This window comes from Patiria miniata, unplaced genomic scaffold (genome assembly GCF_015706575.1).
Source record: "Patiria miniata isolate m_02_andy unplaced genomic scaffold, ASM1570657v1 HiC_scaffold_4, whole genome shotgun sequence".
NCBI lineage: Eukaryota > Metazoa > Echinodermata > Asteroidea > Valvatida > Asterinidae > Patiria > Patiria miniata.
Genome location: NW_024037071.1, coordinates 6109998 through 6123475, shown reverse-complemented (window position 1 = coordinate 6123475; position 13478 = coordinate 6109998). Strand labels below are relative to the sequence as shown.

Sequence of the window (13478 nt, the reverse complement as noted above, 5' to 3'; positions counted from 1 at the left end):
AACAGGCCTACGTAGGCGCGTTAATAGGCTTGTTAAGACGACAAATTTCGCACCAATATAGTGTGGTTTGTGCTATATTTAGGAGCTCTTAATAATTTGCAATTGGAATTTCCTAAAATGAGAACATTTATGATGTACGTGTGCTGCTAATTGTTCTTACTTCCTCTTCTATAATGATTCGCGGAAAGCATTTTCATCGCCTTAGAGAAGTCCTCAAGACCATGGGCTAATCACATGACCGGAATGATAACTTCCGTTATGTTCGGCTAATTAACTCAATCAGTCCAGTCAGGACTGCCGGAGGGATGCAAATTACAATTTGATTGGAAATGATGATGGCAATACGCAGGCTCTTATTTATTCAGCGACATAGCGATCGATCTTGAGCCAGAGAGTACGACGTTCACGTCCCTGGTAGTTTATGTGATTTCCCCCAACTCAACAAAATGAGACAAGAGTCGCCAGGACTAATTTTGAATAAAAGCCTTTCTATAAATTATGCACAATGAAAATAACAAGAACAGCCAACATCTTCGGCCAAATATTAGCTGCAGATATTCAGAGGTCAAACTTTGGAATACCATGTATTATCAATATAAAGAGCGGCGCGGTTGCTGGTTCTTCTTCCTGTGAACCACTTATCAGTGGAGAAACCTTTAAGATTCATTTCTTGAGATCTGGTCAGACAAGATGGTATCTGAATGAAATGGCTGCCACTTATTATTATCATCCCAATAAACACTGATTAAAACGCTGTCTCTGTCAGGCCATCAATTTAGATGTAGGACGAAGCTTTTCTTTTCTGTGGAGGATGATGCTTTTGTTTGGTACGTACATGCAGACCAGCGATAATTCTGGTAGACGGAATGGTAATGACATCATTGGGTCCACGAAAGTGCAGCCTGAAGAAACAAAGAAGAAATGGTGGAAAAAATGGACGAAAACCTCAATAAAATCCTAGGGATTAGGAGGGGACTGAAAACCAAACCCACATGTCGCCTTGGGGTGGATTCGAACCCAGATCACTAAAAAGGTGGAATGCACATTGATAATCATTTGAACAGTTTGTTTTGTTTTTGAAGTCCCCCCCCCCCAGTTTTTCCCCCTCATTTTTAATTCTGATAAATATTGCCCCCCAAAAAAAAGGCAATTAGAAGAAAAATTGTATTAATGCACGTCCACTTGATTTTAATAACATGATCACAATGTACATTCAACGGACATTCAATGACGTAAACCGTGTTTAATCTCGCTATTTTGCCATGGAGTGTAGGCATCATTTTTAAAAATGGCGACGGCATTATTCAGGACGACTTTCATGTGTCATCACCTTCGGATGCAAATTTTCCCCAAAAATCATCGGTTAATCCCCAAAAAATAGAACATGAAAAGAAAGATCACAAAATGAGCTTCAACTGGATGTGTGTCTCAAACTCGTAGGCCTACTTGCAGAGTTGTACGTATTTTTCCCCTATTTTTTGGAAGTGGGCGTAATTATCACTGGAGTCTATTATGGTAGCTTATTTTGCAACCCACGGAGCTGTTCTGAAGCCCGCCCTCAATATTCATTGCTTTTAGGTGGTGGCGCTCTGTCATTTTCTGGAACTGAGCACTTTTATATGTCTATGAGTATGACTCATGCACCATCATAGCCTTTTCAGAAAATGAAAATCATTTCTTTTGCTTTTACAAAGGACGCCTTTAACATAAAGCTCCCATTCGGCGAACTCGGAGTTGCAGTATTTTCGAAAAATCTTATTTTGGAGTTTGAACTTTATTGCGCACTGTACCTGAATAAACCCGTAATATTTCTGAGACATCAAAGGCGTTTCCAAATCTCGGCTTGGTCTCAGATGCGGCTTCAGGTTTAAGCCTCGTGATTTTAGGCCCTTATAATATGACAGCCCCCGGTATGGTGCAGTACAGCCTCGTTTATATGTTACAAATAATCGTCTGATGCAAGGCCCCAGTTTCATTGTTGGTTGTTATTCCGGCATTGTTTAAGCCTGAGATCTAACCCATCCGAAGCCAAGCTTTCGAAAATGGCTCAGGCTCACGCGTGGTGGTTGTGGTGTCAGCGGTGTGGCGCCCTCAATTTCTTTTAAGCATCAATACAGTTCAGTTCACACCACACTCTGGAGTATATGATGCTCTGCGTGTTAGTAATCTGTTCTTACACGTTGATTGCCATAATCATCTTTTACGCCCTTACATTTGTCAAAGCCACGCCCCTCCCGATCTTCACATGCGTCTTGACCCTTGCGAACACGACACTTATGCAATATTCTGCATGAAGCAATTGTCACGACCCTTTACCGAAGCCTTCGGGGTGTTTGTTGGTTTAGGCCACTTGTTTCTGTTTGTTTGTCCATCCCTGTTTGTTCAGTGTGTTGGCTTTTATTAGAGATGTGACTCCTGTATTGCGGAGTGTGTGGAGACTTCGACAATAGTGATCAAGCTGCTGGCCTCTGTTTACCTAAGAGATTTCCTGTGACTGCTACGGTGGATCCATTTTTAGCTTAGCCAAAAAAAAATCTACCCTTAGCCAATTAAGCAAATAGTGAGGTAAAAACCCAACCAAATAGTTTTATTCCAATTATAAAAAGGATGTATTAAACTAATTATTAACTGATGTACAAGGCAAAAAATGCGTGGTCTTTTTAAGCCCCAAAGTATAAGATGGGTTAAAATATATTGGAAAAAAAAAAAATGTTACTGAACCAACAGTTTGAATGAAATTGCTTCAAGATACTTCGAGTGAGTTATCAAGTTTTTGGAAGAATTTTCTGTCATGTGCAAACTTGAAAACAAGTTGGGAAACTATATCCCGTTTTAGGTTGTAATGTTTGAAAATTTTTCCCATTGATTCGCAATCGCTGATAGGGATTACCAAGTTGTCTAATTCCCCTACTCATCGATAAAAAAAAGAAAGCCCTAAAAAGAGATCTGGGTCATGAAATCAGGTCTTGAAATAATTTGCCAGATTTTAATGGTCCAGGCTCGTCCAGAAATTGTATCTTCTCTTTTTAACTTATGTTAACAACGTGCAATGAGGAGTGTGGCCTAGTGCTAGTGTTTAGAGTTTCTGATTCACTATAGCAGGGCCAGGGGTTTGAATCCAGCTGCTGGCCATATGTTGTGTCCTTGGGCAAACCACTTTATTGGGAAGTAATCTGCGATGGACGAGCATTCCCTCTAGAGGGCTTATATTCTAAGTGGTTTCATGTTTTAGAAAATCAGAAAATTGTTAAACACTGGCCTGATATTAAGCCATATATTGACTTGGAGGAGGTTTCCTTTCTTTACTAAAAAAATTCGGTCAAAGCTGGATAAAAATTGATGTGCTCGTAACAGTCTATGTTTAGGGCTCCATTTCTAAGCAACTGCCATGCCCAAACCAACACCTAGGCTACAAGACCATTCATCACCACAGCACGAGACTTCACAAAGTAATGAGAATAAAAACCGATTGCCTTATAAAACAGTGTTTGCGAAGAACCAATATTTCGAGATCGCGGTAAAAGTTAAAGTGACTGTCAGGTGATATTCTGCGTTTCTTTTTCGAAAGACGAGCTTTATTCTTAACTCAGAGCACGAATTCCTATTTCCGCCTGTGGTCAAATTAACGGAGCTGTGAGGCAGGGAAATTTACTACAGAAAACATTTGCTCTTCAAAATAGCACTAGTTTAGCAGCCAGAAACAATACAAAGCCAACAAGATGTCTACAAAACCATGCAATAAGAGTGCCACTTTAAGGATGCTAATTTAGAGACCCATTCGAGATATGTTTGTCATGCACACACAAGCTAAAATGTCATCTCTTGTCAAATTCTTCAGACTTAGTTGCTAGGCTGCCGCTTAGCAACGAGGCACGGTCTCCAAGTGCTGCTGAGCCAAACATTAGAAATCGCGGCGGGCGGAGCACCGCGTGCGTGCTTCGTAAGATTGCGACACTTGCTGAAAAGACGTGGAAGGAAATAGGCACGCTGGAGCAAAAAAAACTCTGCGAACCACCAACATCTAAGACATCAAGAAACAGGGACAAATCACAAGAATATATCACCATAACGGTAAGTGATAAAATAATCAAGTAACTTTGGCTCGGAGAATGAATTTAAGAATTAAGAGAAAAATAAGACTCGTGTTTGAGCAAATTTCGAGATTGTGTAGTGCAGATCTCGAGCAATACGAGAAAAGCGGGATGATTAGCGATCCTTGTCTCATGAAGGTTGCTGCTAGAAAACGGGAAAAATGAAAGAAAGGGCTAGAATAGTAAGCAGTGGAATGACTAGACACTAGTCGTACATCATTATATCGAAAGTACCTCCTTGGGCACGCCTTGCCTACTGTAATAAGCGACGTTTCGTTGTAGCACTCTTCACAAATTACAGCAATTTCGCCTTAAAGCGCGGCGGTTTGAAACAGAGTATTACGGCACCATGAAAATCCAAGTTCATGGATTTAAAGATAGAAAACTGAATAGTGTAAATGATGTCCAGTATCCATAGTTTGGCGAGAGTTTTTTTTCCCTTTCTTTTTCTTACAGTGATTTCAATCTCAGACGCGTATATAAGCGGCTGCTTTGGACTCAGAGAACAAAAATCAATGCGAAGAGATAACGATCGATACAAAGTTACCGTCAAGTACTGAGTTGGGTCCGTCGTTGACTGAGGAATGACCGGGTTCCTCCGGCCGGGTCGGTCGGCCCAGTTCGCGAGGCCTAACACCCTCGGGGCAGGCTTGCCGATTGACTCAGTTGATGATTTGCTTCTTTGCCACTTCACTCGAAAAAGCCAGCCTATTCATTCGAACTCGCAATCACCACTTGCGCCTGTAACTCTAACCCAAATTTAGGCGATTGCAGGGGGGGGGGGGTGTTTCTCGAATATTGGCCTATCATTGTGCCCTAGTGTAAGAAACTAACTTTGTTTGGTGTATGAATGTTATACTTCTGAGACGATAAATTACGTACAGCTACGACTCTGAGTTTTATTCTCCTTATAAAAAAAGGAATCAAGAATTAGTTACGATCTTTACGAATAATATCTTGTGTGCCTCGGTAAAGCACACTTTCAACAGAAAAAAAAACCTCGTGTTAAGCGAACATGATGATTGCCTTTTGGAAAGGTTTTTTAAATTTAACATTTCTCTAAATAGTTGGAATATACGTCAGTTTAATATCGAATCTTTAAGACTGATTTCCGGAGTGAATAAAATTACCATAAGTGAATCTTTCTTAGGAAAGCTTTTTTTGAAGGCTAAAATAGTTGGAAGCTAAAAGGGCAAAGTGGTATCCACTTGTACGGATTATTTGTTCTTTGTCTCGGGGCCGATGACGTGTCAATAAGCGACCAATGACGTCGGAAATTAACGCTTTGACGAACCGCCGAGGAAACGTTACGTAACGCGGTCGCGCGTTAGCAACGCGCGTTGATTGTTTGAGCGTTACTATTAGCACGGTTGCTAAAGACGCCCTTAAACACATAATGATCGCCTCGGGCCTAGAGACCTCAGGCGAAAGGCTTGGGGAGGTGTACAAATATCTTGTTCTAATGCCCAATCTTGTTTTCTCATACACAATTGTTTCCCACTTTATATTTTGGTATAATTTATTATTCTCCTAATTGAACTCTATATTAATTATATATGATTGTTTCTTGAAGTCCTAATGTTGTTAATAATATGAACACATTTTTTTTTTTTTAAGATTGCCAATTATTACAACGCTGGTTAAAAAAATCAAATGGTCATTTAATTCGGTTTCCTATTTTTGTTTAACTTACAGATGGCTTGGTACGCAAATACCATTAGCGTCCTCTTGACAATAATGTTGGTACTTCATGGTAAGTTTCCAAAACTTTTTTTTAAGATTCTAGTAGTTTACCGAGTCCATTTTCATGCAGCTTCTTACCCTTTTTACGAGGCATGGGGCTTCGAGTATTATAAACATTCTTGGGAGAACAATGGAAATTTACTGGAGAGAAATGGCTAGGAATTAAAATGCAACGGTTTTACTTTAGGTTTCATGACACGAAAAGCCGATACTTGTTATTTTGCCAAGATGACAACACCCGAAGAAGCATCAATGCCCGGGTACGCGTCTCACGCATGCGCGAGGTACCACTTAAGATATACCCTAAATTTGTGGTCACCTTATAATGCGACCAAATCCCACAAGAAGATTTTCAAAGACAATTTTCTTTTACTCTCAATGTTTTCACATGCAAAACGAAGCACATAATTTGCTCTTCCTTAAATACATAACTCACTTTAACTTCTCAATAATTTGTATAAACATTAAATAATGTGACCTCAAAGATGGACTGTTTCTACAGATAAGTAAGTGTGTGATATCCTGACCAATGGCACTTTACATGTGCTCAAAAACAGTAACTCTGGTGACTGGTGTCACAACTTTGTCGGATTGAAACAAGTACAATCATGCATTCACGATCTGTGATTTAAGTTGCTATCATTGGTTGTTTATCTCAGGCGTAGGGGCTGAGGTTACTGAGGATTCCATGGCAGTAGATTCTACCACCGTTTTGACGACTGTCGTGGTCACCGAAGTTGTCACAGAGTTGGTGACAGAAGCCACTGAAGTTGTCACAGAATTGGAGACGATGGCCACCGACCTTACGACAGAAACGGCAGTGGCGACCACTGCTGCTGTCGACACCACGGCCGTTGCCACCACGGCCGTTGTCACCACGGCCTTTGCCACCACGGCAGCAGAGAGCTTGACGACTGTTGCGTCTGCGAGTGGTAAGTTTGAATTCGATTTGTTTTTGGTGTAGCGATTCACGAAAGAGCCGTCAAAATTAATCGGGGAGTTGGGTGTTGGTGAATGTTTTAATAGCAAAACGGTGCAAAAATGTCGACCATGCACCGCTCTTAAATTCATCAGTTTAACGATATCATCATAGACAGTGGCGTACGCAGGATTTTTTCAAGGGGGGTGTTTCAAAATTGGATGTCGTCATTTATGACGCTAGAAATAAAGATGGTAAATTGTGTTGGCGCCAGAAATAAAAAATAGTATCAGTGGGCTAAACTTTACGCTAAAATAAAAGTCAGGAGTTTGTGTTGGCGCCAGAAATAAAAGAGGGTATATTTGGACGGGTTAACTCGAAGGGCCGGGAACCCACGACCATCAGTTATTTTTTTGAGCTAAAGCATAGTAAATCGGGAAAAAAAATGTTCTGTGTCTTTAGAGTATGATGAACATATGAGTAAAGGGGTCAATGTGGGCAGTCCCCTCCCTCAACAGCATTTAAAAAAAAAAAAAAAAAATTCAAGAAAAAAAGTGACACGGGCTGCGGAAGTGCTAGGATCTGTTCTTGTTATTGGCTAAAATCACTCAGCTTCGTCCCCTGGATCTCATGATTCTCATCCGTTGGGAATCTTTGTGTAAACCGCCCCCACCCCTAAGGCCAAACTTCAGATACAGGATACATATGCGCTCTGGTCACAGGAGCGGATTCAGACTGCCATTTGCCGGGGGGCCTAGAATTATTGTAATGAAGGGTCCAGGACCTGCGAAGCCCTTACGGCGTGGGGTCCGGGGCCCGCTTAAGACCCCGGAAAAAAATTTGGATTTTAGATGCTCTGTGGTGCAATCTGAGGCGATTCCTGGCCACTTCCACCGTTTAGAAAACGTTTTAAACATCGAAAATTCCATTTAAATTTGTTATTTTTTGTTGTTGTTTATAAAGTTTGTTACGTACTCAAAGTTGAGAACCATGTTCCATCTCCGTATTTTTTCACAATTTTCTATTTTGGAAAGGGATTTATGCCACTTGTAGAGCCATTCGCTGCTGAAGGTACAAAATGGTGGGGGCACCGCTAGGGTGAAATTATAGCATAGAGGGAATTTGAATCCCGGGACATACCGTTATTTCGTTTTACCGTTTTGGATTTCCTCAAAAACAAAAACAGTAAACGAATCATCGACCGTTTTGTCGTTTCACAGTGTTATAAAACGACAAGCGGTATTAAGATAAATACGGTTTCTCCGTTTTTTAAGTTTAGTAAAATTCATTATAGCATAACGATCAATGATTTTTGTTTTACAGATTACACAAATACAGACTGTTTTTTTTATTCCAGTGTCATGGTTAACAGTCCGTGGTGCATTTTGTGGCGGTGGGCAAGGGGTGGAGGGGGACCATGTTTTACACGAAGAAGTGTTACCTCGGCATAATTAATGCGTGATGTGATTCCTGGCGCGGACCCTGACCCCTTTCTCATGCGATTCAGTCAAGTTGGTGGGGCTTAAAGAGTTCCAAGCAAAATGCCGCTGGAAAACTTCAAGGGAGGACATTACTTTTCACAATGGAAACAGGATGGTAATAAGACGTTTGATGAAGTTGCAGACATTTTGAAGGAAACTGGGGTTCAAGTCGACGCGGCTCTTCAATAGCCAATTCGCAAATTTTGTCGTGAGAACGAAATGTAAGGAGCGGGGCCCAGGCAATGACTCGATCCCAAGGACGCATTAATTAACATTCCGGTGCATTGCTTAATTGCCGAACCTAAAATCAAAAAATGGTCGGCAAGACTATTGACCGTTTTGTCATTGTCATGATTTTGTAAGACAACACCCTAAAAATAAAGCAACTAACCGTTTAACGCTTTCTACAATTAAAAAAAAATAAAGCAACTAACCGTTTAACGCTTTCTACAATTAAAAAAAAACAACAAAAAGTATTTTGTGTGTGTGACTTAATACCGTTTGACCGGTTTACAAAACTGTCAAACGAGAAAACGGTCAATGGTTCGCTTACTGTTTTTTGTTTTTGAGGAAATCCAAAACAGTAAAACGAAATAACGGTATGTCCCGGGATTAATTTGGCCAGAGGACCAATGCGAGCGCGGAGCGCGAAGCACTTACGGCGTGGGGTCCGGGGCCTGCTTAAGGGCCCCGGGAAATTTTGGATCGTAGATGCTCTGTGGTGCAATCTGAGGCGTTTCCTGGCCACTTTCCCCTGTTTTTTTTAGCAGAAGTTTTTTAAATTATGAGGGGATATTTTGTTTCATTTGTTTCAAATACATATAGGCCTATATACTCTTGCTCTTATAAATTGTCTTCTGTATTCAAAGCTTTAAAGTTGAGAACATGCACATAATTTGTAATTGTTCCGCGCTCGGTCACATAACTCTCTTTTCCCTCCATATTTTTACATGGCAAAGGGGGGTGTTTAACAGCCAAAACACCCCCCCTGCGTACGCGCCTGATCATAGAAAATGTCAACGTGTTTCTTGTTCCCTTTCGCAAACATCTCTTGATAGAGCTTTACTGTATATAAGCATTGTAACTGGTAACTATCGGTTGGAGGGCTTAGCCTATAACAGACTGAATTTTGACCAAACTTTAACTAAGGTGTCATCTTAATGTTACTCCAAGAAACCAATAATTGTCTGATTGCATTTCACTCCGTGACGCCTGGTTGCTCAATCAGCAGCAGGATTCGGACAGTATCAAGAGCTCCTATCAAAGTGAATACGATTATTTCTTCCTCTGCGACTTCTCAATCTCAGCTCAATAATCTGTTTTCCGTTGGCAGATATCGAGGCTTATGGATTGTCCGTCACAAGCCCCGACAATCTGATCTTTGACCTGGATGTGGACAACATCGTCTCCTACTCAATCGTTGTCCGCAACGCCGGGGGTACGGACATCGCCGCCCGATCCTCAGGCGACAACTTCGCGCTAACCTTCCTCATCAGTAGTCACGCCGACCCGACGGACGTGGACGCAACAACGGTGGAGTTTGTAGCCGAGACGTCCAGTGCGGAAAACCTGCAGGCCGGTATAACGGCTGGTTCAACGGTTACCATCACAGGCGCTAACGCTATGATCAACATTCCCTCAGCCAGCTGTAGCACCTATCTATACACCTGCGTGCAGGTGTCCAAGGCGTCGGGAGCCAGTTATGATGACTCGGTTGCTACCAATAACTACTACTGTCTGGCCTTTGGAGATACAGCTGAGAACCTGGCTGGACTGGTACCCTGCTCAGGTGGGTAACACACTATGACCGTACCTAAATGTGTAGACCACGACTTGCAATCACACACGCGCCTATGGAGTAGGTTGAAACCTTTTCACAAAGACACGTGTGCTAATGCCGGTGTCATATGTAATTTTGACTCCTATTAAATTTCGAATCTTTTACCATTGTAGAGACTGAACCTGACTGACTGACGCGACCAAGGCATGCAAAACAAAACCATTGAGTCAGTATTTTCATGGAATCAAAAATGTTACACGACACCATCCGTAGCCAAACAGAACCATATATAATTGATGTCATCTGCTAAAAGTATTTTTCCTCCATCAGTTTCAGAAACGAAAAAAAAAGAGTGCTATAGCAATACGTTCGCGATTCCCTCAGTTCATACTTCACATGCTACTATAATAATTCCGTAATGTAATCGATACTCAAATCCATCTTTTGAAGTTTATTTTTATCTTTCTCCTTCTTGTGAATTGCAGGCTGCGCAATAAAGGTCAGCATCACTCTTCTTCTACTCGCCGCTATCGCCTCTCAGCTCCTCTCGTAGTGTCTGCATTGCCGTCTCCACAAAATACCAGAGGAGAAGTACTTTTCTAACCAAAAGTGAAAGACTCTTTGTTGAGATATCATGTACCGCGAATCCCCCGTGGACATCATGGATAGGACGCCACCGAATTCGACCGAAGATGTCCAGACGGAATTGCGCGCCCTTTTAACCAGATCAGAGTCAGTGATCGGACTGTCTGACTGACCTGGATTACTAGGAGTTTGCTGTCGTCTTCAGGCGCCTCAATTTAAAGTCTTACTTGTGTGAAACAATTCAATATATGGCTACATAAAAGTTCAAGGACCTAAAATTATTGCCAACGCTGGAGGTCGCTCAACTCTTGTTGGCCATCAAGATCGAACCGTACACATTGCAGTAAGTTTTGATAGTCAGTTGATATATCAAGGATTATGTTACATACAGGATGCATATTAAAACAGTGCTTTGTTAAGCTTATTCATTCGCCCCAAAGTCGTTGCCATTAGGAGAGCGCCCTCCAGCATTAAACAGCGAAGGCCCCATTCAGCTGTCATAAAAGTATGCACACAATAACTCGTATGGAACGCCAAGTGTACAGACTTCTGATTGGTACGTCCACATTAAAAACCAAAAAGCTTCTGTTTTTATGTGCTGACGACTTTGGCAAAGTCTATCTTTTTGTGACGTACAAGCTAAATGTAATAAACCGATTTCTTCCAAAGAATATTACTTTTTTTCAATCTTTAACTTTGCCGTCGCTCCAAAAGAAAGCAAGAAAAACCCAGAAATACATTTTAACCCGCAAAACAAATGGCAGTTAGGTCCTATTTAATTTTCCCGTAATATATTTGCTTCGTTGATCGTCTTTTTATTGAGTACAAATTTGTGTTTTGTATCATTTTGTTCTAAGAATGTTTCTGAAGTACTTCTACGAAGCTGATTGATGTACAAAGTAATACACCCAACAAAATCTAAGAAAATATTGTTCTGAAGTATGTTGCTGTAAAATATTTGTAAATATAAATGTAAATACGGAGAATCGTGCTAATGTATATTTTCAAATTTGTGAATTGATTCGAAAATCGATTGCTACGAATTGTCTTCTTTCAACACAGTGAATCCGTGCCTTGCAAGTGTTTGTTTTATTGAACAATTCCGTTTTCAAAATTCTGATTGGCATTACAAAAGAATTATTAGCTCATTTGCAAAACGGATGAATGGAATATACTCAAAGAATGGTTTATCTTTAAGTGTGAATGCGAGTTGAAAAAAATCTTTTGAATGTCGAAGTAGTTTTTGGAATAATGAAATCTCTTTTTTTAATACAGCAAAAATTCACTTGATTTGTAAATATATACTTTGTTTCTTATAAGAAAAGGCTAAACTGGAAAAAAAAATAAATAACATTTAAATTTGCTGACAACATATTTCTGGATATGACTGCCTTTGGATGCAATATTTTAAGATGAAAGTTTCCCTTATCCAGTACTAGGTATGATCCATTATTTTGAACAAAAATTACCCCTACTCTTTGGTTAACGAAACCCGTGTGCAGTTTCCAATAAAAATGTACATTTAAACAATCAACTGTTAAAACAACACTTGTCTGTTTTTATTAGATAGTATTTTTAAAGGACCAGTTTCTGTCTATAAAACTGAACATTCTCGATTTGTCTATAAGTATATGTATGATGCCGTGACTTCACTAGTGTCCTAGTTTCTTGGGTTACGGGAAATTACGGTTCCGCATTTTGTAGGTTTTGGACTAAAACCACAGGCCCTTCGCCAAGGGCCCACTCCGGCGAGCAACTGCCCCTCCCAACTACAAGGTGTTTTTTTTTTCTTGGGGTGTGCCCCTAAGCTGGTACAGTGCCCCCTAGCTGGCCCCCTTACCCCCTCTAATACCCGCAGCTGGCGACGCGTGGGACGTATCTGAAGCCCCTAGCTGCGCCCCTTAAAAGTCAAGCTTGGTAGCGGTCGTGTTAATTTTGGCAATAATTAAAACAAAGGTTTTTTTTAATCACCTTGTATGTAAACACGATGGGGGCATTGCATGCACTTCCAAACTGTTTCTTCCTGTCGAATGAAGGACGTAATTCCTGTCCTCCGAGGTCGAGGATCATCGTCGTGTCACGGAAATATCCGGTAAATGCGAGCATTAGCATGCACCGTCCTTGTGAAACTGGGCCATCGTGGAAGCACCGCCTGTGATCTAGAAATACTGGAATTTCTTTGATCCAACTTTTGGCAATTCGGTTTACATCAATGGCTGTGATTTGGAATATCAAAGTAATGCGCAGCTTTTATCGACTGCAATGGATGTACACGCTATTCCTGCCTATCGGCCAGGCATAAGAAGGCGCTGTTTACGTTAGACGAGGTCACATGTCATAACGTTTTACAGTTTTTTGATAAAACGAAAAACCCGCCGAATCATTTAACAAGGCCCTCTTTTGTGCTAGGCCTACACTGTATTTGTTTTTCACTATGCAGATTTCACACTAATTTTAGGTTTTGGTTTTAGGTTTATATATTTGAGCCTTTATGGTTCCTGTACCTTGTGGTTTTCTTCAAAATTTATCTCAAAAGTCCGTAATGAAACAAAGATTAGGCATTTCGCTTATCTATTTCCCTTTCGATGAGAAATAATATAAGTTTTAACTTGGGTTGAAAACAATTAACTTTACTGCACCAAACTATGGAATTTCTTGCACTGAGAACCGTCGCTAGGCAAGTTTGGAGGACTTTCACAAGGTAAAGCGGACGAGGAAAGCATGACACAGGAACGGAACAGTCTAGGTCAAGTTTATTTGTTGTCAAGGTAACGAAAAAGAGACAATACCCCAAAACACATGCAAAGCCTTTTTCCGCTATCTAACGCGGGGGGGGGGGGGGGGGGTTGTGGCGGTTAAGTGCAGAGGTTGTTGCGCTT

The 13478-nt window shown here is 40.9% G+C and overlaps 1 protein-coding gene across 1 annotated transcript; it reads left to right on the top strand.

The window, feature by feature from the left end:
- The first annotated feature begins 3921 nt into the window (after positions 1 to 3921).
- Positions 3922 to 12145, top strand: LOC119740141. Its single transcript, XM_038215350.1, has 5 exons — positions 3922 to 4071; positions 5787 to 5844; positions 6494 to 6766; positions 9568 to 10023; positions 10500 to 12145. The coding sequence occupies exons 2-5, from the start codon at positions 5787 to 5789 to the stop codon at positions 10565 to 10567; spliced, it is 855 nt and encodes a 284-aa protein (XP_038071278.1). The 5' UTR covers positions 3922 to 4071; the 3' UTR covers positions 10568 to 12145.
- Positions 12146 to 13478: the final 1333 nt, after the last annotated feature.

Bases quoted from the DNA above. Each gene is read 5' to 3' on its own strand.
- LOC119740141 (XM_038215350.1), top strand. From the start codon at position 5,787: ATGGCTTGGTACGCAAATACCATTAGCGTCCTCTTGACAATAATGTTG. The intron at 6,767-9,567 runs GTAAGTTTGAAT...TTCCGTTGGCAG, and splicing joins GACTGTTGCGTCTGCGAGTG to ATATCGAGGCTTATGGATTG. The intron at 10,024-10,499 runs GTGGGTAACACA...TGTGAATTGCAG, and splicing joins TGGACTGGTACCCTGCTCAG to GCTGCGCAATAAAGGTCAGC.